Here is a 26,814-nt window from a genome sequence, read left to right as displayed (position 1 = left end):
CAGGTGCTGGAGCCCCGATCACCCAGGCCCAAGGTACGGGAGCCCCGATCACCCAGGCACAGGTGCTGGAGCCCCGATCACCCAGGCACAGGTGCTGGAGCCCCGATCACCCAGGCCCAGGTGCTGGAGCCCCGATCACACAGGCCCAAGGTACGGGAGCCCCGATCACCCAGGCCCAAGGTGCTGGAGCCCCGATCACCCAGGCCCAGGTGCTGGAGCCCCGATCACACAGGCCCAAGGTACGGGAGCCCCGATCACCCAGGCACAGGTGCTGGAGCCCCGATCACCCAGGCACAGGTGCTGGAGCCCCGATCACCCAGGCACAGGTGCTGGAGCCCCGATCACCCAGGCCCAAGGTACGGGAGCCCCGATCACCCAGGCGCCAGAGCCCCGATCACCCAGGCGCCAGAGCCCCGATCACCCAGGCGCCGGAGCCCCGATCACCCAGGCGCCGGAGCCCCGATCACCCAGGCGCCGGAGCCCCGATCACCCAGGCGCCAGAGCCCCGATCACCCAGGCACAGGCGCTGGAGCCCCGATCACCCAGGCACAGGTGCTGGAGCCCCGATCACCCAGGCACAGGCGCTGGAGCCCCGATCACACAGGCCCAAGGTACGGGAGCCCCGATCACCCAGGCACAGGTGCTGGAGCCCCGATCACCCAGGCACAGGTGCTGGAGCCCCGATCACCCAGGCACAGGTGCTGGAGCCCCGATCACCCAGGCCCAAGGTACGGGAGCCCCGATCACCCAGGCGCCGGAGCCCCGATCACCCAGGCACAGGCGCTGGAGCCCCGATCACCCAGGCACAGGTGCTGGAGCCCCGATCACCCAGGCACAGGCGCTGGAGCCCCGATCACACAGGCCCAAGGTACGGGAGCCCCGATCACCCAGGCACAGGTGCTGGAGTCCCGATCACCCAGGCACAGGTGCTGGAGCCCCGATCACACAGGCCCAAGGTACGGGAGCCCCGATCACACAGGCACAGGTGCTGGAGTCCCGATCACCCAGGCCCAAGGTACGGGAGCCCCGATCACACAGGCCCAAGGTACGGGAGCCCCGATCACACAGGCCCAAGGTACGGGAGCCCCGATCACACAGGCCCAAGGTACGGGAGCCCCGATCACACAGGCCCAAGGTACGGGAGCCCCGATCACACAGGCCCAAGGTAAGGGAGCCCCGATCACACAGGCCCAAGGTACGGGAGCCCCGATCACACAGGCCCAAGGTACGGGAGCCCCGATCACACAGGCCCAAGGTACGGGAGCCCCGATCACACAGGCCCAAGGTACGGGAGCCCCGATCACACAGGCCCAAGGTACGGGAGCCCCGATCACACAGGCCCAAGGTACGGGAGCCCCGATCACCCAGGCACAGGTGCTGGAGCCCCGATCACAGGCCCAAGGTACGGGAGCCCCGATCACCCAGGCACAGGTGCTGGAGCCCCGATCACACAGGCCCAAGGTACGGGAGCCCCGATCACACAGGCACAAGGTGCTGGAGCCCCGATCACCCAGGCACAGGTGCTGGAGCCCCGATCACCCAGGCACAGGTGCTGGAGCCCCGATCACCCAGGCACAGGTGCTGGAGCCCCGATCACAGGCCCAAGGTACGGGAGCCCCGATCACCCAGGCACAGGTGCTGGAGCCCCGATCACCCAGGCACAGGTGCTGGAGCCCCGATCACCCAGGCCCAAGGTGCTGGAGCCCCGATCACACAGGCCCAAGGTACGGGAGCCCCGATCACACAGGCACAGGTGCTGGAGCCCCGATCACCCAGGCGCCAGGTGCTGGAGCCCCGATCACACAGGCACAGGTGCTGGAGCCCCGATCACCCAGGCACAGGTGCTGGAGCCTCGATCACCCAGGCACAGGTGCTGGAGCCCCGATCACCCAGGCACAGGTGCTGGAGCCCCGATCACCCAGGCCCAGGAGCCCCGATCACCCAGGCCCAAGGTGCTGGAGCCCCGATCACACAGGCCCAAGGTACGGGAGCCCCGATCACACAGGCACAGGTGCTGGAGCCCCGATCACCCAGGCGCCAGGTGCTGGAGCCCCGATCACACAGGCACAGGTGCTGGAGCCCCGATCACCCAGGCACAGGTGCTGGAGCCTCGATCACCCAGGCACAGGTGCTGGAGCCCCGATCACACAGGCACAAGGTGCTGGAGCCCCGATCACACAGGCCCAAGGTACGGGAGCCCCGATCACACAGGCCCAAGGTACGGGAGCCCCGATCACCCAGGCCCAAGGTACGGGAGCCCCGATCACCCAAGCCCAAGGTACAGGAGCCCCGATCACCCAGGCCCAAGGTACGGGAGTCCCGATCACACAGGCACAGGTGCTGGAGCCCCGATCACCCAGGCACAGGTGCTGGAGTCCCGATCACCCAAGCCCAAGGTACGGGAGCCCCGATCACACAGGCACAGGTGCTGGAGCCCCGATCACACAGGCACAGGTGCTGGAGCCCCGATCACCCAGGCCCAAGGTGCTGGAGCCCCGATCACACAGGCACAGGTGCTGGAGCCCTGATCACACAGGCACAGGTGCTGGAGCCCCGATCACCCAGGCACAGGTGCTGGAGCCCCGATCACCCAGGCCCAAGGTACGGGAGCCCCGATCACCCAGGCACAGGTGCTGGAGCCCCGATCACACAGGCCCAAGGTACGGGAGCTAGGTTACACAACCAGAGGTGCAGGAGCCATGATTACATGGCAAAAGGTACAAAAACCCCGGTTACACAGCCACAAATATACAGTATATGGAAGCCTCAAAACCTACTCCAGAATTTTGCCGGTCATTAAGAGAATTCCGGATAATTAGGTGCCATTTAAACGAGAGTTTCCTGTAGTAACTTAACGAGGACAAACCGCTGACACAATTATCAAATATAATGGGCACAAGAAAACAAAAATCAGAAAAAATTGCAAAGCCTGGGCGGAGAAAGCAGAAAGGGCACTAGAGTAAGCTACGAGGGAAAGCCTCGAGAGAACGAAATGCAAGCCCGAGAGAGAAAATGAGCACATGATCAGAAAGACAGGTTATGATCAACCAAAGGAGGGCAGCCTTCTTCAGCTGAAACTCTATCTCCTAAATAGCAACCAACCATCACTGATGACCATTTGCAAAGAATACATGATGCACATCTCCTCCTAAAGATGGGAAACAAACTTTAGACGTCAGGAGATGGGTCTTTTCCCCCAGAGAATAGTGGACCTGTGGAATAGGCTGCCGTCTCGTGCGGCGGACGTGGACTCGCTGAATTCCTTCAAGCGAGAGCTGGACCTGTTTCTGGCTGGGGCGACGATCACCTTGCACAGAAGGTGGGTACTGCAGGGAATTCAAGGCCCGAGTGATCTCCTGAACTAATCCCGATCACCTAGATGGGTCGGAGGGGAATTTCCCAGATTTATTTCCCCCAAAATTGGCCTGGGTTTTTAAAAAATCTGTTCTGCCTCTCCCAGATCATCACAAGGTTTCTGGTGGGGTGGAGAGTGTATATTGTGATACACAAGGGATCACAATTGTGTGCGACAGGCTCGATGGACCAGAGGGTCTTCACCTGTCCGTTATTGTTTATATGCATTTAGAAGCATTTGGGTAGTTTTAGCTAAAAGATGTGCAAGAAGTTTGAATCCTAAACTCTGCCCGATAATCAAAAGGTACATTGACAGCAAGTGGCAGAGCAACTGTTGAGTGCAATGAAATGCTTCAACAAGATTGGCCACAAAGGCAAACAACCACTTTTACAGCACCTTTAACATTAAAAACGGTCAAAGACACTTCACAGGTAGGCACAAGGAAACTAGACACAGAGACCAGAAGGGAGGGATTATGAGGATTGACCAAAGGTTTGGTCGAAGAGATGTGTTTTGAGTAGGTTTTGAAAGGAGGCGAGGGAGGTGGAGATGCAGATTGGTTCAGAAAGGGAATTCCAGAAAGTAGGACCCAACTGTCACCAATGGTGTGACTGGGGGGACATGGGGTAGAAGAGAGATACTGAGCTGGAAGAAAGGTTACAGAGACAGAGTGGAAGCAGGCCATAAGATGCAGGCAAGGATTTGAATTTAATGCATACCGGTAAGGTAAGAGGAGGAGATGGGCAAGCATCTGGTAGAGGGGCAAGGGAGTGGGGCTGAAGACAATGGCTTCAGTCTTCCCAATGCGGAGCTGGAAGAAGTTGCAGTTCATCCAATACTCAAAGGCAGTCAAGGGGGGTGGTGGAGAGGTAGAACTGGGTGTCATCAGCATGCAGATGGAAGTTAGCCCCATACCAGGCAGAAGATGAGCTTTTCACTTTCTTTCCCTAACCAGTTACAAGATAGTCCAGTAAAAGATATGAAATGAAGGGAGAGAAGGATAAACCGGGTAACTACAGGCTAGTTAGTCTATCAGTTGTGCGTGAACTCCTAGAAACAATAATTCAAGATCAGCTTAATGTCAGTGAGCATTGAGAAATGCACTGGATAAATCAAGGACAATCAGCACAACTTGTTAAAGGCAACTGATATACAAGAAATTCTAGGGTTTTTGGAAGAAGTGTCCAATTGCATCAACGGAATGCTGAAGGTGTTGTTTATATGGATTTTTCGGCATTAATCAATAAGGTGTCTCACAGAAGGCTTGTTAGAAAAATTCAGGTGCATGGAATAAAAGGAAATGCAGCAGAATAGAACAACTTTGGTTGCTGAACAGAAGTCAAAGAACTTGGGTAAATGGGTGCTGCTTGGATTGGAGAAGGGTTGAAGTGGTGTACTCCAGGGGTTAGTGATGGGTCTACTTTTGTTCGAAATTAGAATACCTAAACAATAATGTAAACATTACATCCGCAAGCACTTCCTATCTACAAAACCTCATCTCCTATTGTCGTGCTTTTGTCACACTCAACAAATTTTATAATGGGGAAAAATTGCCATGTCCACACTAAAGGAAACTGTGTTTGTAAACTGGTCATGCTGTAATGGCACCTCCTGCCAGTGGTGGTGCTGTAGCAGCTGTTTTGCACTGCCCAGGCCCTCACACTGCACTGCAGATAAACCCCTAGTTTCCAGCTCTACTACTCTACCTACCTAAAGTTTTCCTATAATAGAAGAATTACATTAAAAGACAGGCTACATGACTTTACAATGCATCGACTGAATTGCATCGACATGCCCTGGTCCAATTATCGCCCGCCCTCTAACCCACCTCCTTCACCTGAAGCCAACACTCAGTCTATACCACAGAAGGCCGGAGAGTAAATATTGATAGATCATTTGGACTTGCAGAAAAGGCAAAATATTTACATTTGCAACAGCACAAAAGTAGAGCGGTTGGCAAACAACGAGGAGTACTGTAAGCAGGCAGGCAGATCAGTGGAGCGAGTGGGCAGACAGGGGGCAGATACAACTTAATGTGGCAAAGTGCAAGTTGATGCATTTTGGGAGGAAAATAAGGAATGGGAGTATAAACTCAATAGAAAGATGCTGACTAGTTTGGAGGAGCAGAGACAACTGGGGGAGCAAATGTATTAGGAGGTTACAAAAGAAAAACACAAATAACAGCAGAAAACGCTGGAAATACTCAGCAGGCCAGGCAGCATCCGTGGAGACAGAAACAGAGTTAACATTTCAGGTCTGGGACCCTTCATCAGATTTCCAGCATCCGCAGTATTTTGCTATTGTCAAAGAAAAACACGATTTTGGGTTCTACAACTAGGGGCAGAGAATACAAGAGGACAGAGTAATAAATTGGTACAAGGTAATGGTTAGGCCACAGTTAAAGGGCTGTGCGCAATTTTGGGCATGCATTATAGGAAAGACATTAAAGCTCTAAAGAGTATATACCTCGGATTCACCAGGGTGATACCAGAGGTAAGATACTGTGGTTCTGAGGACAGACTGGTGATATTAAGACTACTTGCAATGGAACAGAGAAGGTTAACAGGAGGTTTTTACAATTATGATGAAGGGTTTGTTAGAGTTGAATGACGTATGAGGAGAGATTGGGTCGATGGAGTTTAGAAGAATGAGAGGGGATCTCATTGAAACTTATAAAATTCTAACAGGACTAGACAGACTAGATGCAGGACAGATGTTCCCGATGGTCGGGGAGTCCAGAACTAGGGGTCACAGTCTAAGGATAAGGGGTAAGCCATTTAGGACAGAGATGAGGAGGGATGTCTTCACCCAGAGAGTGGTGAACCTGTGGAATTCTCTACCACAAAAGGCAGTTGAGGCCAATTCATTAAATATATTTTAGAAGGAGTTAGATATATTTCTTAAGGCTAAAGGGATCAAGGGATATGGGGAGAAGGCAGGGACAGGGTACTGAATTTGGATGATCAGCCATGATCTCATTGAATGGCGGAGCGGGCTCGAGGGGCCGAATGGCCTACTCCTGCTCCTATCCTCTATGTTTCTATGATTAGGGCAAGACTATTCCCCGAGGATGGCAGTCAATGACAAGGAACCAGCAATTTAAAATGATCAAGGGTAGAGGGAGTAGCAGAAATTATGCAGAGACTTGTTGGAGCCTTGGAAGTGGCTGAAGCAGCGACCATTGCATCTTTAAAAGGGATGAGTAGATAAATATTTGAAGGAGAACATAAGGCTACAGAAAAAGCAGGGTAATCGATTAATTTTGGATCTAACAAACAGCCAGGACAGACACAATGAACAGAATGGCCTCCCCCTGTGCTGTAAATGTCAATAGTTCCATTACCATCTGACACTTAACACGATAAGAGACAGAGGTTACAGGACACATGCCCAAACCTTCAGTATGTAGCGAGAGATTGAGGCAGTTACACATTGGCTCCATATACATCCCAGGTCAAGGTTTTGCTTAGTTGTACTTCATTGTACCGACTGCTCGATTCAATGCACAGTGTTTTTAGTCTGGGAACGGAACGTGGGCACATGAACCTATGTAATCAACATTTGGTTGGCAGAAGATATGATTTTTTACATGGGATTTTGAATATTATGACCCTGTACTAATTTTTTTTTTTTTTTTTTAATTATGAACTAGGTGCAACTTGCAACCTATTGTTTAGTTTGAAATGTGGCAAAAGATGTGCAAATGGCAGAAAGTTAAATGAAGACCTGTCTTTAATTGCACCCAATCCAACGCCGCAGAAACAACGCAGCTCGCAGAATTCCTCAGTACCACACTGCCACCTTCTGGTATAAACCTACTACTGCAACTGGACAAGTATCTAAGCAGGCAAGCAGCTATAAAAACACACTAGAATTGTAATTAAAACTTACAATATATCTATCCCAATAGATTACAACGTTGCAATTGTCTACTGCAGAGACAGCAGAGAGATTAACTGTTCCCTCAACACAGGTGAGCTCTGGAAGTTAAGCCAACCTGGACTATTGATCTGAGTGACACTGAGCAAAAATGAGCTTTACCCATCTTGTGCTAGCTAGGGTACTGATGCTGGGGGAGAGGGGGCAGGGATTAAGGAAATAGTGCACTGTCCCAGGAATCAACACTGGGCCCCAGTTCTAATTTACAGCCTGGATTCAGAAATACAGACTCCCTGGATACTGAACTGAAGGAGGAAGCAGCCAAGGAACTAGAGAGAGATCTGGACTATAGTTGCAATTGGGCAGAACTATAGCCAATTAAATTCAACACAGTTGAGTGCTAGGTGTTTTGTTTAATTTGTTCTTAGGATGTGGGCTACACAGACAAGGCAGTATTTATTGTCCAATCCTAGTTGCCTTGAAGGCATTAAGAAGGGATTGAAGTCACATTGGTCAGAACAAGTAAGGCGAACGTTTCCCTTCCCTAAAGAACATTATTGGGTTTTTAATGACAAACTGCAGTTTCCAAATGAGCAGCTTCATTGAATGAAGTTTCACAACTTGCCACAGTGGGATTGGAACCCTCAGCCTCTGCGATGCTAGTCCAGCACCACAAGCACTGGGCTACTAAACCGCAGTATTACTCTATTAGTTCCTGGGATCTGGGTGTCGCTGGCAAAGCCGGCATTTATTGCCCATCCCTAATTGCCCTTGAGAAGGTGGTGGTGAGCCGCCGCCTTGAACCGCTGCAGTCCGTGTGGTGAAGGTGCTCCCACAGTGCTGTTAAGGAAGGAGTTCCAGGATTTTGACCCAGTGACGATGAAGGATCTGCGATATATTTCCAAGTCAGGATGGTGTGTGACTTGGAGGTGGTGGTGTTCCCATGCGCCTGCTGCCCTTGTCCTTCTAGGTAGTAGAGGTCGCGGGTTTGGGAGGTGCTGCCGAAAAAGCCCTAGCGAGTTGCTGCAGTGCATCTTGTAGATGGTACACACTGCAGCCACGGTACGCCGGTGGTGGAGGGAGTGAATGTTTAAGGTGGTGGTTGGTGTCAAGCTTCTTGAGTGTTGTTGGAGCTGCACTCATCCAGGCAAGTGGAGAGTATTCCATCACACTCTTTACTTGTGCCTTGTAGATGGTGGAAAGGCTTTGGGGAGTCAGGAGGTGAGAGACTCGCCGCAGAATACCCAGCCTCTGACCTGCTCTTGTTGCCACAGTATTTATGTGGCTGATCAAGTTAAGTTTCTGGTCAACGGTGACCCCCAGAATGTTAATAGGTTACAGATTGGAGGAAAAAGGAAGTGGGGAAACGTGAAATGTGGCAAAAGATGTGCAAATGGCAGAAAGTTAAATGAAGACTTGTCTTTAATTGCACCCAATCCAACTCCGCAGAAACAATGCAGCTCGCAGGAGAATTCCTCAGTACCACACTGCCACCTTCTGGTATAAACCTACTGCTGCAGCTGGACAAGCAGCTATAAAACACACTAGAATTGTTAATCAAGAGGCAAATAAAACTTACAATGTCAACCTTTATAAATCACTGGTTTGACCTCAGTTGGAGTACTGTCTCCAATTCTGGGCACCACACTTTAGAAAGGACGTGAATGCCTTGGAGGGGATGCAGAGGAGATTTTCCAGAATGGTACCAGGAATGAAGGAATTCAGTTATGTGGAGACACTGAAGAAACTGGGGTTGTTGTCTTTAGAGCAAAGAAGGTTAAGGGAAATTTAAGAGGTATTCCAAATGATGAGGGGTTTTGATTGAGTTGATGGGAGAAACGTTTTCCACCGGCAGAAGGGTTAGTCATCAGAGGACACAGATTTCAGAAAATTACATAAAATTACATAGAATGTACAGCACAGAAACAGGCCATTCGGCCCACGCTCCACACAAGCCTCCTCCCACCTCTTCATCTAACCCTACAGCATAACCCACTATTCCTTTCTCCCTCGTGTTTATCCAGCCTCCCCTTAAATGCATCTCTGCTCTTCGCCTCAGCCACTCCCTGTGGGAGCGAGTTCCACATTCTCACCACTCTCTGGGGAAAGAAGTTTCTCCTGAAATCCCTGTTGGATTTATTAGTGACTATCTTATATTGATGGCCCCTAATTTTGGTCTCCACAAGTGGAAAGGTCTTCTCTTCGTCTACCCGATCAAATCCTTGACTCCAATCAGGTCAACTCTCAGCATTCTCTTTTCTCAAGAAAAGAGCCCCAGCCTGTTCAATCTTTCCCGATAGGAATAACCTCTCAGTTCTGGGATAATCCTTGTAAATCTTTATTGCACTTTCTCCAGTGCCTCACATCATTTTTATAATATGGAGGCCACAACTGTTCACAATACGCCGAGTGCGGTCTAACCAAGGTTCTATACAAGTTTAACATGGCTTCTCTGCTTTCAATTCTATCCCTCAAGCAATGAAACCCAGTGCTTTGTTTGCTTTTTTTAATGACCTTATTAACCTGCGTCACTACTTTTAGTGATTTGTGTATCTGTACTCCTGGCCTTGGGGAGGCCACACCTGGAATGCTGTGCACAGTTTTAGTCTCCTTGGAAGAAGTGAAACAAAGGTTCACTAGATTGATTCCTGGGATGAGAGGACTGTCCTATGATGAGAGATTGTGTAGAGTGGGCCGATACTCTCTGGAGTTTAGAAGAATGAGAGGTGATCTCATTGAAACATACAAGATTCTGAAGGGGATTGACAGGGTAGATGCTGAGAGGTTGTTTCCCCTGGCTGGACTGTCTAGAACTAGGGGGCAGAGTCTCAGGATAAGGGGTACGCCATTTAAGACTGAGATAAGGAGGAATATCTTCACTGGGGCAGAGAATTCCAAAGATTCACAACCCTCAGAGGGCTGTGAATGCTGAGTCATTGAGTATATTCATGGCTGAGATCGATAGATTTTTGGACTCTAGGGGAATCAAGGGATATGGAGATCGGGCGGGAAAGTGGAGTTGAGGTCGATGATCAGCCTTGATCTTATTAAATGGCGGAGCAGGCTCGAGGGGCCGTATGGCCGACTCCTGCACCTATTTCTTATGTTCTACCCCATTTAGACATTTATTTTCCAAGGTGTACGTGGCCTTAGTCTCCCTACCAAAATATACCACCTTACACTTATCTGCACTGAAGTTAATTTGCCAATTGCATGCCCATTCGGCCTATTTTGTCGCAGTCCTCCTCTGTATTAATTACATCCCCCAATTTGGTGTCTGCAAATTTTGAAATTGTACTTCAATTTTCCTTTTGAATTAGTGTGTCTGTAGAATACTTTACGATTTTTTTAATATTCCTTGATAATTTAATTTTGTAGGTTCTCTCTGCCATCCTAATTGTTAAAAAAATGTATTTCCTAACCTTTTTGTATTCCCTTTCGTCACCCTCTCCTTGGTTGTCTACGTACTTTATCTATATCTTTTTCCTTAATTTCAATTTTGCCCTTATTTCTTTATTCATCCATTGGCTAGTTTGTTCTTGCTTTTTAGTGGGATATGCTTCTCAAAGACTTTATTGATCACTGTTTTAAATGTTTTCCACTCCTGTTTTGTGTGTTTTAGTAAATGCTTTGTTTATTTTCCCTAGGTTCATTCTCATCCCCTTAAAATCAGCTTTTTCCAATTTATTACTTTGGACTTTATCTTACTTCGAATTCAGCAAAGGAGGACCAAGAAATTGATAAATAAAGGGAAAATAGAACAGGAGAGTAAACTAGCGAGTGACATAAAAACAGACTGTAAAAGCTTCTATTGGTATGTAAAAAGGAAAAGATAAGCGAAAGTAAATGTGGGTCCCTTACAGGCTGAGACAGGAGAAATTATAATGGGGAATAAGGAAATGACAGAGAAATTAAACAAATACAGGAAACTTTGTGCTATCCGGCACCGACGGGACCGCGCTGTTGCTGTTCCCTCAAAACTGCCAGACACTCCAGCGTTAATGTTGAAACATACGGAGATTTTCATCTCCGTATCTGACAACAAACACTGTTGCTTAGCAACAGCTTCTAAACAGTCGGCCCGTACCTTGGAAGCGTCTCTGTAGCTTAGCAACAGCTTCAGAGAGACTTTCCAGAGCCTGACTGTTGAAAACAAAGCCACGAGAAGAAAAACAACCTTACAAAACGGCTCCTGATTTTTGCCGGTCACTTAGCCTCCGGATAACACAAAGTTTCCTGTACTTTGTGTCTGTCCTCACGGAAGACGACGCAAAAAACTTCCCAGAAATAGTGGCGAACCAAGGGTCTAGCGAGAATGAGGAACTGAAAGGAATTAGTATTATTAATTTCTGCAGTACTATTTTTTTTTACTGGGACTGAAAGCTGATAAATCCCCTGGACCTGATGGCCTACATCCTAGGGTTTTGAAAGAGATGATTATAGAGATAGTGGATGCATTGGTTGTCATTTTCCAAAATTCCATAGATTCTAGAATGGTTCCCACGGATTGGAAGGTAGCAAATGTAACCCCACTATTTAAGAAAGGAGGGAGAGAGAAAACAGGGAATTACAGACCAGTTAGCCTGACATCAGTAGTAGGGAAAATGCTAGAATCTATTATTAAGGACGTGGTAACAGGGCACTTGGAAAATAATAATAGGATTGGGCAGAATCAACACGGATTTATGAAAGGGAAATCGTGTTTGACAAATCTGTTAGAGTTTTTTGAGGTTGTAACTAGCAGAATAGATAAGGGGGAACCAGTGGATGTGGTGTATTTGGAGTTTCAGGCAGCCTTTGATAAGGTGCCACACAAGAGGTTATTAAACAAAATTAGGGCTCATGGGATTGGGGGTAATATACTAGCATGGATTGAGGATTGGTTAACGGACAGAAAACAGAGAGTAGGAATAAATGGGTCATTTTCAGGTTGGCAGGCTGTAACTAGTGGGGTACCGCAAGGATCAGTGCTGGGGCCTCAGCTATTCACAATCTATATCAATGATTTGGATGAGGGGACCAAATGTAATATATCCAAGTTTGCTGATGATCCAAAGCTGGGTGGGAATGTAAGTTGTGAGGAGGATGCAAAGAGGCTTCAAGGGGGTATAGACAGGCTAAGTGAGTGGGCAAGAACATTGCAAATGGAATATAATGTGGAGAAATGTGAAGTTAGCCACTTTGGTAGGAAAAATAGAAAAGCAGAGTATTTTTTTTTTTTTTTTTTATAAATGGTGAGAGGTTGGGAAATGTTGGTGTTCAGAGGGACCTGGGTGTCCTTGTACATGAATCATTGAAAGTTAACATGCAGGTACAGCAAGCAATTAGGAAAGCAAATGGTATGTTGGCCTTTATTACAAGAGGATTTGAGTATAAGAGTAAAGACGTCTTCCTGCAATTATATAGGGCCCTGGTGAGACCACACCTGGAGTATTGTGTACAGTTTTGGTCTCCTTACTTAAGGAAGGGTATACTTGCCATAGAGGGAGTGCAACGAAGGTTCACCAGACTGGTTCCTGGGGTGGGGGGATTGTCCTATGAGGAGAGATTGAGTAGACTAGGCCTATATTCTCTAGAGTTTAGAAGAATGAGAGGCGATCTCATTGAAACATACAAAATCCTTACAGGGCTCGACAGGGTAGATGTAGGGAGGATGTTTCCCCTGGCTGGGGAGTCTAGAACCAGGGGTCACAGTCTCAGAATAAGGGGTCGGCCATTTAGGAGTGAGATGAGGAGAGATTTCTTCACTCAGAGGGTGGTGAATCTTTGGGATTCTCTACCCCAGAGGGCTGTGGAGGCTCAGTCGTTGAGTATATTCAAGACAGAGATCGATAGATTTTTGGATATTAAGGGAATCAAGGGATAAACGTGGCTTAAAAACAGTGAGGACTGGGCACTTAATATTCAAGGGTACAAGGTGCTCAGAAAAGATAGGGAAGGAAAGAGAGGTGGGGTGGCAGTGCTGATGAAGGAAGACATTGTAGTGTTGGAAAGGGAGGATGTTCTTGAGGGGACAAGGACAGAATCCATTTGGTTAGAGTTGAGGAGCAAAAATGGTCTGATCACGCTATTGGGGGTATTCGACAGGCCTCCAAATAGTGAGAGGGAGGTAGAGGAGCAAATCTGCAGGGAAATCGCAGAGACATGCAAGAGCTATAGAGTGGTGATATTGGGGGACTTTAATTACTCAAATATCAATTGGGATAATGCTGGGGTAAAGGGAAAGGAGGGGGAGGAATTCCTGAGATATGTTCAGGAGAATTTCTTTTACCAGTACGTTCTTGGCTCAACTAGGAAGGAGGCATTGCTGGATCTGGTGCTGGGGAATGAGGTGGGCCAGGTCGACCAAGTGTCTGTGGGAGAACACTCGGGGACGAGTGATCATCGTATCATAAGATTTAGATTAGCAATGGAGAGGAGCAAGGAACAATCTAGAGTGGAATTTCTAAACTGGAATAGGGCTAACTTCAATTGGATGCAAAAGGATCTAGCCAGGGTAAAATGGAACCAAAGACTGACAGGAAAAACTGTAACGGAACAATGGGTGATCTTTAAGGAGGAGATGTTCCAGGTACAGGCTCGGTACATTCCAACAAGAGGGAAGGGTAAGGGAACCAAAGCAAGGGCTCCTTGGATGATGAGGGAAATAGCAAAGAAGAAACAAAAAAGAGGGTGTATGATGCATGTTAGTTGAATTCTTCATGGGAAAACCAGACCAAATACAGTAAGTTGAGAGGGGATGTGAAGATGAAAATAAGATTGGCAAAGAGAGAATATGAGAGTAGAATGGCAGTTAACATAAAAGGGAACCCAAAAATCTTCTACCGGCATGTAAACAGTAAGCAGGTAGTAAGAGGTGGGGTGGTGCCTATTAGGGACAAAGATGATGATATATGCTTCGAGGCGCAGGGCAAGGCTAGAATACTCAATGAGTACTTTGTATCGGTGTTTACTAAGGAGGTGGATACTGACAAAATATCAGTAGCAGTGGAAAAGGTAGAAGCAATGGAAGGGGTGAAAATTGATAGACAGAATGTACTAGAAAGACTGGGAATGCTTAGAGTGGACAAGGCGCCTGGTCCAGATGGCTTGCACCCCAGATTGCCAAGGGAATTGGGGAGGAGATAGCGGAAGGCCATAATTTTCCAATCTTCCCTAGATGCGGGGGAGGTGCCTGGGGATTGGAAAGTGGCAAATGTGACACCATTGTTCAGGAAAGGGTGTAAGGACAATCCTAGTAACTACAGGCCGGTCAGTTTAACATCAGTGGTGGATAAAGTTTTAGGAACAATAATCAAGGAAAAAATTAACGGGCACTTGGAGAGGTTTAAGCTAATTAAGGAGAGCCAACACAGATTTGTAAAAGGCAGATCATGTTTGACTAACCTAATGGAATTTTTTGATGAAGTAACAGGAAGGATCGATGAAGGGAATGCAATGGATGGTGTCTACATGGATTTTAGGAAGGCGTTTGACAAAGTACCACACAGAAGGCTGGTTAACAAAATTGAGGCTCATGGAATAGGTGGGTCAGTGGTAGCTTGGATAAGGAATTGGCTTAAGGACAGAAAACAGCAAGTTGTGGTAAATGGCTGTTTTTCAGACTGGAGGATAGACCCTTCGAGCCTGCTTCAATATGATCATGGCTGATCCTATATCTCAATACCATATTCCCACTCTCTCCCCATACCCCTAGATGCCTTTTGTGTCTAGAAATCTATCTATCTCCTTCATAAATATATTCAGTGACTTGGCCTCCACAGCCTTCTGTGGTAGAGAATCCCACAGGTTCACCACCCTCTCAGTGAAGAAATTTTTCCTCATCTTAGTCCTAAATGTCCTACCACATATCCTGAGACTGTAACCCCTCGTTCTAGACCCCCCCCAGCCAGGGGAAACATCCTCCCTGCATCCAGTCTGTCTAGCCCAGTCAGAATTTTATACGTTTCAATGAGATCCCCTCTCATTCTTCTGAACTCCAGTGAATACAGGCCCAGTTGACCCAATCTCTCCTCATATGACAGTCTGGCCATCCCAGGAATCAGTCTGGTGAACCTTCGATGCACTCCCTCTATGGCAAGTATATCCTTTCTTAGGTAAGACCAAAACTGCACACACTACTCCAGGTGTGGTCTCACCAAAGCCCTGTATAATGGTAGTAAGACATCCTTGCTCCTGTACTCAAATCCTCTTGCAATGAAGGCCAACATACCATTTGCCTTCCTAACTGCACCTGCATGTTTGCTTTCAGTGACTGACGTACAAGGACACCCAGGTCCCTCTGTACATCAACATTTCCCAATCTATCACCATTTAAGTAATACTCTGCCTTTCTGTTTTTCCTATTATCCACATTATACTGCATCTGCCATGTATTTGCCCACTCACTCAACTTGTCTAAATCGCCTTGAAGCCTCTTTGCATCCTCCTCACAACCCTGCCTAGTTTTGCGTCGTCAGCAAACTTGGAAATATTACATTTGGTTCTCTCAACCAAATCATTGATATATATTGTGAATAGCTGGAGCCCAAGCACTGATCCCTGCAGTACCCCACTAGTCACCACCTGCCACCCTGAAAAAGACCCATTTATTCCTATTTCTCGGTTTCCTGTCTGTTAACCAATTTTCAATCCATGCCAGTATATTACCCCCAATCCCATGTGCTTTAATTTAGCACGCTAACCTCTTATGTGGGACTTTATCAAAGGCCTTCTGAAAATCCAAACACACCACATCCACTGGTTCTCCCTTAACTGTTCTACCAGTTACAACCTCAAAAAACTCCAGGACGTTTGTCAAACACGATTTTCCTTTCATAAATCCATGTTGACTTTGTCTAATCCCGTTGATATTTTCTAAGTGTCCTGTTATCACATCCTTTATAATAGACTATAGCATTTTCCCTACTACTGATGTTAGGCTAACCGGTCTGTAGTTCCCCGTTTTCTCGCTCCCTCCTTTTTTAAATAGCGGGGTTACATTTGCCACCCTCCAATCTGCAGCAACTGTTCCATAATCTATAGAATTTGGGAAGATGACAAACAATGCCTCCATTACTTCCATGGCTACCTCTTTCAGTACACTGAAATGCGGATCATCAGGCCCTGGGGATTTATCGGCTTTCAGTCCCATTAATTTCTCCAGCACTCTTTTTTTTACGAATACTAATTTCCTTTAATTCCTCCTTCTCACTAGGCCCTTGGTTCCCTAGCATTTCTGGGCAGTCATTTGTGTCCACTTCCGTGAAGACAGAACTAAAGTATTTGTTTAATTGCTCTGCCATTTCCTTGTTCCCCGTTATAAATTCTCCCCTTTCTGACTGTTGGAATACAAAGTAGAATTTCTAAATTCACCGATGACACCAAACTTGGTGGTGTGGCAAACAGTGAGGATGATACCAATCGACTGCAACAGGACATAGAAAGGCTAACAGAATGGGCAGATGGAATTTAATACAGAGAAGTGTGAGGTGATGCATTTTGGCAGAAGGAACAGGGAGAGGCAATATACACTTAATGGCACAGTTTTAAAGAGTGTGCAGGGACAGAGGGACCTGGGAATTAATGTGCATAGGTCCCTGAAGGTGGCAGGGCATAGAGAGTGGTTAGCAAAGCATATGGGATCTTGGGTTTCATAAATAGGGGTATTGAGTACAAAAGTAGAGAAGTTATGCTGAATGTTTATAAAGCGCTGGTTAGGCCACAACTGGAGTATTGCGTCCAGTTCTGGTCACCGCACTTTAGGAAGGATGTGAAGGCCCTTGAGAGGGTACAGAGGAGATTTACCAGAATGGTTCCGGGGATTGGGGACCTTAGCTACAAGGACAGGTTGGAGAAGCTGGATTTGTTTTCATTAGAGCAAAGGAGGTTGAGGGGTGATTTGATAGAAGTGTACAAGATTATGATGGGTTTGGATAGGTTAGATGGGGAAAGGCTGTTCCCATTAGTTGATGGTACAAGGACTAGGGGACACAGATTTAAGGTTTTGGGCAAGAGATACAGGGGGGGGGGGATGTGAGGAAAAACTTTTTTACGCAGTGAGTGGTGAGGACCTGGAATTCACTGCCGACGGAAGTGGAGACATTCAATGTTTTCAAGGGGAGACTGGATAGGCACTTGAGGGAAATAAACTTGCAGGGCTACGGGGACAGAACGGGGGAATGGGACCGACTGGATTGCTCTGGAGAGCCAGCACGGACTCGATGGGCAGAGTGGCCTCCTTCTGTGCCGTTGTGACTGTATATTGGTATAGTGCAGGAAAGTGGAGTTCAGGTAGAAGATCAGCCATGATCTTATTGAATGGCAGAGCAGGCTCAAAGTTCTTATGTCCTTCTCAATCTTTATCTTAAAAGTTATGCTGCGATTGCTATTGCCTAGATTTTCCCCTGCACTTCCTTCTCTTGTCTGTTCTGGTTCATTTCCCATTACTAGATCCAGCAGTGCTCCCTCTCTTGTTGGGCTTTTTACTTACTGGATAAGAAAGTTTATTTGGGGTAGTTAAAATCAACCATGATTATTATTTTATGTCTTTTACTTATTTCACATATTTGCTTATGTATTTCTTCCTCCACCTCCTTTCCCCTATTAGGTGGTTTGTAGTATATCCTTATTAGTGATTGATCCCATTTCAATCCATACGGATTCTATTTCTAACCTTCTGTTAGTGATGTCCTTTTTTCTACTGCAATTATGTTATCTCTAATTATTACAGCTACCCCACCCAGCCCCTTCCTCCTTCCCTATCCTTTCTGATTATGTTATAACCTGCAATACAGGAAACTCTTTTTTATCCGGCACCGACGGGGCGCCGGTTGATCAAAAAGCCCGGATTACAGAGGTATACTTACTAAGGTACGAGAGCCCCGTACACGGCCACAGGTGCAGGAGTCCCGGTTACACGGCCACAGGTGCAGGAGTCCCGGTTACACGGCAACAGGTGCAGGAGTCCCGGTTACACGGCAACAGGTGCAGGAGTCCCGGTTACACGGCCACAGGTGCAGGAGTCCCGGTTACACGGCCACAGGTGCAGGAGTCCCGGTTACACGGCCACAGGTGCAGGAGTCCCGGTTACACGGCAACAGGTGCAGGAGTCCCGGTTACACGGCAACAGGTGCAGGAACCCCGGTTACACGGCCACTAATAAAGTAAAACTTACCTGAACCTACTCCATAATTTTGCCGGTTAAGAGAGATTCCCAGTTTCCTGTATTTAGTTGCCAGTCCTATTCTTTAAGTAGCCATGTTTTAGTTATTCCTACTATATCTGGTTGCTCGCTACAGATTATTGCCTCCAGTTCCCTTGTTATATTTTGGATGCTGTGTACATTACTGTACAGGGCAGTTTAATTCGCCTTTAGTAGTTGTCCCTTTTACTTAATTTCCTCCAACTAAATATCTGGAAGTCTTCAGTCCTTAGCCATCAATTCGATCCCTCTCCCTGGCAACGGTGAGGCTGAACCAGACAGTTCACAACCTTGGGTCGCATTTGACCCCGAGATGAGCTTCCGCCCCATCACGAAGACCGCCTATTTCCACCTCTGTCTCATTGCCCGTCTCCCCCCTTGCCTCAGCTCATCTGCTGCTGAAACCCTCACCCGTTGTTACCTCTGGATTGGACGATTCCAACGTACTCCTGGCCCTCCTCCCATCTTCCACCCACCATGAACTTCAGCTCATCCAAAGTCGCTGGCCGAATCCTAACTCGCACCAAGTCCCATTCACCCAGCACCACTGTGCTTGCCGACCTACATTGGCTTCCGGTTAAGCAACACCTCAATTTTTAAATTCTCATCCTTGTTTTCAAAACCCTCCATGGCCTCGCCCCTCCCTTTAACCTCCTCCAGCTCTACAATCCTCTCTCTCTCCTTCTCCCTCCACCGACTCCCCCAAGGATATCTGTACTCCTCCAATCCTGACCTCTTGTGCATCCCCGATTTTAAATTGCTGCACCATTGGCGGCCGTGCCTTCAGCTGCCAAGGCCCTAAGCTCTGGAATTCCCTCCCTAAACCTCTCTGCCGCTCTCCACCTTGGTCTCACCTTTACTCTCATCTATTTCTTTTGTCTTGAGGCTTGTTATTTTCACCAGGTCCTTTCCGTCAGGACACTGGTCCCACTCCAGTTCAGGTGGCGCCCGTCCCAGCAGTACAGCTCCTTCCTGGCCCAGTACAACAACAACTTGTATTTATATAGTAAAACATCCCAAGGCGTTGCAATGGAGCATTTTAAGACAAAAAATGACACACATAAGGACAAATTAGGGCAGATGACCAAAAGCTTGGTCAAAGAGGTAGGTTTTAAGGAGCATCTTAAAGGAGGAAAGAGGGGTAGCGAGGCAAAGAGGGTTAGGCAGGGAATTCCAGAGCTTAGGGCCCAGGCAACAGAAGGCACGGCCACCAATGGTGGAGCGATTAAAATCAGGGATCCTCAAGAGGGCAGAATTAGAGGAACGCAGATATCTCGGAGGGGTTGTGGGGCTGGCGGAGATTAGAGATAGGAAGGGGCGAGGCCATGGAGGGATTTGAAACAAAGATGCGAATTTTGAAAACGAGGCGTTCCTTAACCCGGAGCCAATGTAGGTCAGCGAGCACAGGGGGTGATGGGTTAACGGGACTTGGTGCGAGTTAGGACACGGGCTGCCGAGTTTTGGATGAGCTCAAGTACTGGTGCCAGGATTATGAAAGCTGAACGCCAACCCTGACACCTCCTCCTACCTCTGCCTGGGCCATGACCCCACTACCGAACATCAAGCCACCATTTCCAAGACGGTCACTGACCTCATCTCTGGAGATCTTCCCTCCACGGCCACCAACCTCATAGTTCCCCAACCCTGCACAGCCCGCTTCTACCTCCTTCCCAAGATCCACAAACAGGACTGCCCTGGTAGACCAATCATTTCAGCCTGTTCTTGCCCCACAGAATTTCTCTTCCTATCTCGACTATTTTTTCTCCCCTTGTCCAGTCTCTCCCCACCTACACCCGCGACTCTTCCGACGCCCTCCGCCACTTTAACAGTTTCCAGTTTCCCGGCCCCAACCATCTCCTTTTCACCATGGACGTACAATCCCTCTACACCTCCATCCCCCACCAGGATGCCTGAGGGCACTCCGCTTCTTCCTTGAACAGAGGCCCAACCAGTCCCCATCCAGCACCACCCTCCTCCGCCTGGCTGAACTTGTTCTCACATTGAACAACTTCTCCTTTGACTCCACTCACTTCCTCCAAATTAAAGGTGTTGCTATGGGAACCCACATGGGTCCTAGCTATGCTTGCCTTTTCGTGGGATATGTGGAACATTCTTTGTTCCAGTCCTACTTAGGTCCCCTCCCTCACCTCTTTTTCCAGTCCAGCTCTCGCCCTGAACTAGAAAATTTCATTCACTTTGCTTCCAATTTCCACCCTTCCCTCACCTTCACATGGTCCATCGCCGACTCTTCCCTTCCCTTCCTCGACTTCTGTCTCCATCTCTGGGGATAGGTTATTGACAAACATTCACTACAAGCCCACGGACTCCCACAGCTACCTGGACTACACTTCCTCCCACCCCACCTCCTGCAAGGACTCTATTCCACTCTCGCAGTTTCTCCGTCTCTGCCGCATCTACTTTGACGATGCCACCTTCCATACTAGTGCTTCCGACATGTCTTCCTTTTTCCTCAACTGAGGATTCCCTTCTACTGTGGTTGACACAGCCCTTGACCGTGTCCGTTCTATGTCCCGCACTTCTGCTCTCACCACTTCCCCTCCCTCCCAGAACCACGATAGGGTTCCCCTTGTCCTCACTTTTCACCCCACCAGCCTCCACATTCAACGGATCATCCTCCGCCACCTCCAACGTGATCCCACCACCAAACGCATCTTCCCCTCACCTCCCCTTTCAGCATTCCAAAGGGACTGCTCCCTCCGCAACACCCTGGTCCACTCCTCTATCACCAACACCCCTTCCCCCGGCACCTTCCTGTGCAAGCGCAGAAGATGCAACACCTGCCCTTTTACCTCCTCCCTTCCCACTGTCCAGGGCCCCAAACACTCCTTCCAGGTGAAACAGCGATTTACTTGTACTTCTTGCAATCTAGTATACTGTATTCGCTGCTCACGATGCGGTCTCCTCTACACTGGGGAGACCAAACACAGATTGGGTGGCCGCTTTGCGGAACACCTCTGTTCAGTCCGTAAGGGGGACCCCAAGCTTCCGGTCACCTGTCACTTTAATTCTCCGCTCCACTCCCACTCTGACCTCACCGTCCTCTGCCTCTTGCACTGTTCCAATGAAGCTCAGCGTAAGCTCGAGGAACAGCACCTCATCTTTCGATTAGGCACTTTACAGCCTTCTGGACTCAACATCGAGTTCAATAATTTCAGACCATAACCTCGGCCCCTATTCCTTTTTTTTTCTCTCTGCCACATGGCAGCTGTCTTTCATTCTGGCAGTGCGGTTTACACTTCATCTAGAGCCATCTTTTGTTTCTTAACTTGTCCTATTACCATCTCCTTTTACCTCGCACCATCTCACTGTCTCTTAACCACTCCTGCCCTCCATCCTATCACAGACCTTCCCTTTTGTTCTTTCCCCCTCTCCCCCCTTTCCCGGCCCCTACACTTGCTTAAAAACCTGTTCCATCTCCAGCTTCTTCCAGTTCTGACGAAGGGTCATTGACCTGAAACGTTAACACTGTTTCTCTCTACAGATGCTGCTTGGCCTGCTGAGTATTTCCAGCATTTTCCGTTTTTATTGCAAAAAAAGAACTTACCTGATTTACATAAATAGAGTCATAACGGCACAGAAGGAGGCCATTCGCCCATCGAGTCCGTGCCGGCTCTCGAGATCAATCCAGTCAGTCCCATTCCCCCGCTCTATCCCCGTAACCCTGCAAGTTTATTTCCCTCAAGTGCCTATCCAGTCTCCCCCTTGAAAACATTGAGTGTCTCCGCTTCCACCACTTCCGTCGGCATCACCACTCGCTGTGTAAAAAGGATTTTCCTCACATCCCCCCTGTATCTCTTGCCCAAAACCTTAAATCTGTGTCCCCTAGTCCTTGTACCATCAACTCGTGGGAACAGCCTTTCCCCGTCTACCCTATCCAAACCCGTCATAATCTTGTACACCTCTATCAAATCACCCCTCAACCTCCTTTGCTCTAATGAAAACAAATCCGCCTTCTCCAACCTGTCCTTGTGGCCAAGCTCCACCATCCCTGGAACCATTCTGGTAAATCTCCTCTGCACCCTCTCAAGGGCCTTCACATCCTTCCTAAAGTGACCAGAACTGGACGCAATACTCCAGTTGTGGCCTAACTAGCGCTTTATAAAGGTTCAGCATAACTTCTCTACTTTTATACTCAATACAGGAAACTTTCTGATATCCGGCACTGACAGGACCGAGCTGGTGCCGTACCATCAAAAGTGCCGGACATACCAGCGTTAATGTTGAGAGATACGGAACTGAAAAGCTCCGTGTGAATCAACAAATCCTGTTGCTTCAAAACAGTCGGCTGCAGCTGCAAGCGTCTCTAGCTGAAGCTGTTGCTATAGCTACAGACCTTGCAGTGCCTGACTGGGGGAAAAAAAAGCAACGAGAACTAAAAAAACTGCTCCTGATTTTTGCCGTTAGATCGTGTATTCCGGACATATAACCTCCAGATAAACCAAAGTCTCCTGTACCTCTATTTATGAAGCTCAAGATCGCATATGCTTTGTTAACCACTTTTTCAATATGTCCTGCCACCTTCAGGGACCTATGCACATTAACTCCCAGGTCCCTCTGTTCCTGCACACTCTTTAGAACTGTGCCATTAAGTGTATATTGCCTCTCCCTGTTCCTTCTGCCAAAATGTATCACCTCACACTTTATTAAATTCCATCTGCCACTTGTCTGCCCATTCTGCTAGTCTTTCTATGTCCTGTTGCAGTTGATTGATAGCATCGCTGTTTGCCACACCCCCAAGTTTCTATTCTGCTCTTTCCCTTCCCTACCCCCCTTGGACTGCCTCCTGCTCCACGGTGCCATGGTTAGCATTCTTGCCATCTTCCCCACAGCCTGCATCCTTATCCTCACAGGTAGCAAGTTCATTGTACCTGTTGGACAGGACTGGTGTCTGCGGGACCACCTCCTCCATTTCCCCTTGGTTCCGCTGACCAACAGTAACACACTTCCCTTCCTACACCTGTGCTTTCCTCAGGAGGTGTGACTGTACTCTGGAGAAAACTATCCAAAAATTCCTTCCCCTCCCTTGTGTCCGAGTGTCTCTAACTCGCACTCCAACTCAAAGACTTGGAGCGTCTCAAGGAAGAGACATTTACTGCAGATACGGCAATCCAGGACACAAACTCCCAACACACAACCTGCACTGCCATTTCTAGTTTCTAGTTATTCATTTTATTGTTAGTTCTAGATATAATATATTTACTTAAGATCTAGATTATATTTAGATATTTGGATTTAGCTTGATTTCAGATTAATTTGTAGCTAATTAGCCTCATTTTTCCTAATTAACTTTATTATTTCCTTAACTCTTTTTATACACACACCACACACAAACAGATTTTAATTTAATTCAGGATGCAGTTCTTTACACAGAATGATAAAGATGTGAAATGATCTATGAAGGGATGAATTAGACAAGCCAAATGGCCTCCCTGATCTATACTTATTTTTGCAAAGTTAACCATAGTTTACTTGCTGGTTTTTTACTCCGTTACAGTGACTCTGTACAGCGTCAACTATCCAAAGAACATAATCTTGGGAAAAGGACATTAGGCCCAACGACTCACAACTTTGTTCCCCCCCCTCCGCCCGATAAACGTTCTCACCTCGCTCAATCCCTTCTCTTTCCGCAAATCCATTTAACGGTCAAATCCATTTATATACAGTCCATTCCCCTTGTAACATATTCCACAGCTACTCATGTGAAAGTGTCACCGGATTACATGATCAGGGAGGGGGGTGGGGGTGAAGAGAGACACTAGACTAGTCAGGATACCCTTACTGACCCACCATGCACCTTTCATGTCGGGATGAAAAAGGAGAAAACAAGTCCTGAATGCTGCAACAACGTTAAAAAGTCTCTGGAGACGACTTTGTCAAAATTGAGATGCGGAGTTAGGTAGTTGACATCGCTCCCAAACATTGGCACGGTGGCATAGTGGTTAGCACTGTTGCCTCAGCGCCAGGGACCCGGGTTCGAATCCAGCCTTGGGTGACTGTCTGTGTGGCGTTTGCACATTCTCCCCGTGTTTGCGTGGGTTTCCTCCGGGTGCTCCGGTTTCCTCCCACAGTCCAAAGATGTGCGGGTTAGGTTGATTGGCTATGATAAATTGACCCTTAGTGTTAGGGGGATTAAATACATGGGGTTACGGGGATAGGGTGGGATATGTGTTGGTGTAGGGGTTACGGGGATAGGGTGGGATATGTGTTGGTGTAGGGGTTACGGGGGTCGGGTGGGATATGTGTCGGTGCAGGCTCGATGGGCCGAAATGGCCTCTATCTGCACTGTGGGGTTTCTGTGATTCTGTGATTGCTAGATCATTGCAGTATTATTTAGGTATAGACGAGAGCTGGCTAACATCCTCCACTAAAGCTGTTCAGTACAACAATTGTATACAATACCTCATAAATGCCAGGAAGATAATGAGAGCAAGGCTCACAGCCCAGCCAGCAACAGCAAAGGCTTGTGGCATGGTCAGCGCTCCCGTTCCAACGATCAAGTTAAACATGTACACAAGCCCCACCTGGAAAGGAAACAGAAAGAGCATCACGTTAGAGACGGTCATTGCACTCTATTGCCTCTTAACAAGGGTTCCGGGTAGCTCACTAGCTCTCGTTAGCACAGCATCCTAGACTCAAATCACAACCCAAGGCCTTTCATTCCATAAACTGATGACCTGAGGCAGACACGAAGTGATCCTCTACCATGGAATACTGCATTAGTTGAAAGGCAAACCCCAACCAGCACCAAGAAGGAAATCCACAGCCTCAGCAATCCTGGTCTCTGGACCAAGATGGAGAGGAAGTTTGGAATATTGTGCATTAGTAAAAATAGTGACCATCATAACAAATTCAAGGAAAGCTGCACTGTTGAGGAATCTCTTTGGAAGATTAGATTAGAAAGGGCTGTGATGGCAGGGACTAATCATATGATCACAGAATTTATGAAAACATATATCCTCTTCACAGTCTCTGTGGAAAAGCTTAGAAAGACTTGCATTCATACAGCGCCTTTCACAACCTCAGGACATCTGAAAGTGCTTTACAGCCAATGAAGTGTTTGAAGTGCAGTCACTGTTGTACTGTAGGGAAAATAATGTAGGGATAATGACTAGATAATCTGTTTTAATGATGTTGGTTGAGGGATAAATATTTACCAGGACACCGGGGAGAACTCCCCTGCTCTTCTTCAAGTAGTGCCATGGGATCTTTTACATCCACCCGAGAGCGCAGACAGGACCTCGGTTGAAGGTCTCATCCGAAAGATGGCACCTCTGACAATGCAGCACTCCCCCAGATTTTGTGCTCAAGTCTCTGCAGTGGAACTTAAACCCACAACCTTCGGACTCAGACAAGGGTACTGCTGACACCAGGAGTGTAGAAACTGCTCTCGTCACTCATATTTCCTTTCATAGAGTATGGAGGAGTCAGAAGGAGCAGAAATAAAACCCAGGGTGGCACATACACAGTCACTGCAACAAATGCTCGTTACAAAACTCCATTAAAGAGGTCCACGTGAGATGTTTGCACTGGGATACGGGCACTTCCCCATTTGAGATATCCAATGTCACCAACCACTCCCAATGTCAGCCATGAAAGCCAATTGCAGAGCAAACCTTCTTCATCCCGACATGTTGAACTACAGAGACATTTTAAATGCTGTGAAATGTCAGGTTCAGATTAAATTAAAATTTAAAACATTATTTTTTCCAGCTTTCCATAGAAATCAATTGTTCACTAAATTTAAATACATGAATCCTGGAAAGTAGCGTTAATTTGATTCAAGAAGTGTTAACATTTATAGTGCATTCTCTCCTAATTTACCAGCCTCTTAACTCTTCCAAGAAAGCTATCCAAGTATAATTCTGATAGACCCATATACATCCACCCCAACAAACAGCTCAGTTAACATCCAAACCTGGAGGTACTGGTTGCGTTTGTGCATCCAACAACTGTGTCTGGTTTTGACTTTTCAAAGTTCTTGACTTCAACCCAATTTGTATCAACATCTTATCACAATAAATTTACCACAAAGGTCAAGCCCTTGGTTTCCATTGACCCTATAACACATCCCATCTGGACCTCAGCAAGTAGGACCTTGTCCAAATACATAACTGGGAACCTCTGCTTCAGCATAATGTCTATGGCTTGCATTCTCGGACCCGGCTACACGAGCCCGCATTCTCGGACCCGGCAATACGAGCCAGCATTCTCGGACCCGGCTACACGAGCCCGCATCCTCGGACCCGGCTACACGAGCCCGCATCCTCGGACCCGGCTACACGAGCCCGCATCCTCGGACCCGGCTACACGAGCCCGCATCCTCGGACCCGGCTACACGAGCCCGCATCCTCGGACCCGGCTACACGAGCCCGCATCC

General features: G+C 47.7%; 1 protein-coding gene across 1 annotated transcript in view; it reads right to left on the bottom strand.

The window, feature by feature from the left end:
• slc38a12 (solute carrier family 38 member 12) overlaps window positions 1–26,814 on the bottom strand; it is a 303,056-nt gene that overhangs the window by 265,322 nt on the left and 10,920 nt on the right. Inside the window, exon 3 of the mRNA XM_085963226.1 lies at window positions 24,837–24,958. Within this exon, the coding sequence (XP_085819352.1) occupies window positions 24,837–24,958 (122 nt within the window). The remainder of the gene's footprint in view (window positions 1–24,836; window positions 24,959–26,814) is intronic.

The sequence above is a fragment of the Somniosus microcephalus genome, chromosome 21 (genome assembly GCF_052327205.1).
Source record: "Somniosus microcephalus isolate GS21.2 chromosome 21, FLI_Smic_1.0, whole genome shotgun sequence".
NCBI lineage: Eukaryota > Metazoa > Chordata > Chondrichthyes > Squaliformes > Somniosidae > Somniosus > Somniosus microcephalus.
This window is presented reverse-complemented; position numbering and strand designations above follow the sequence as displayed.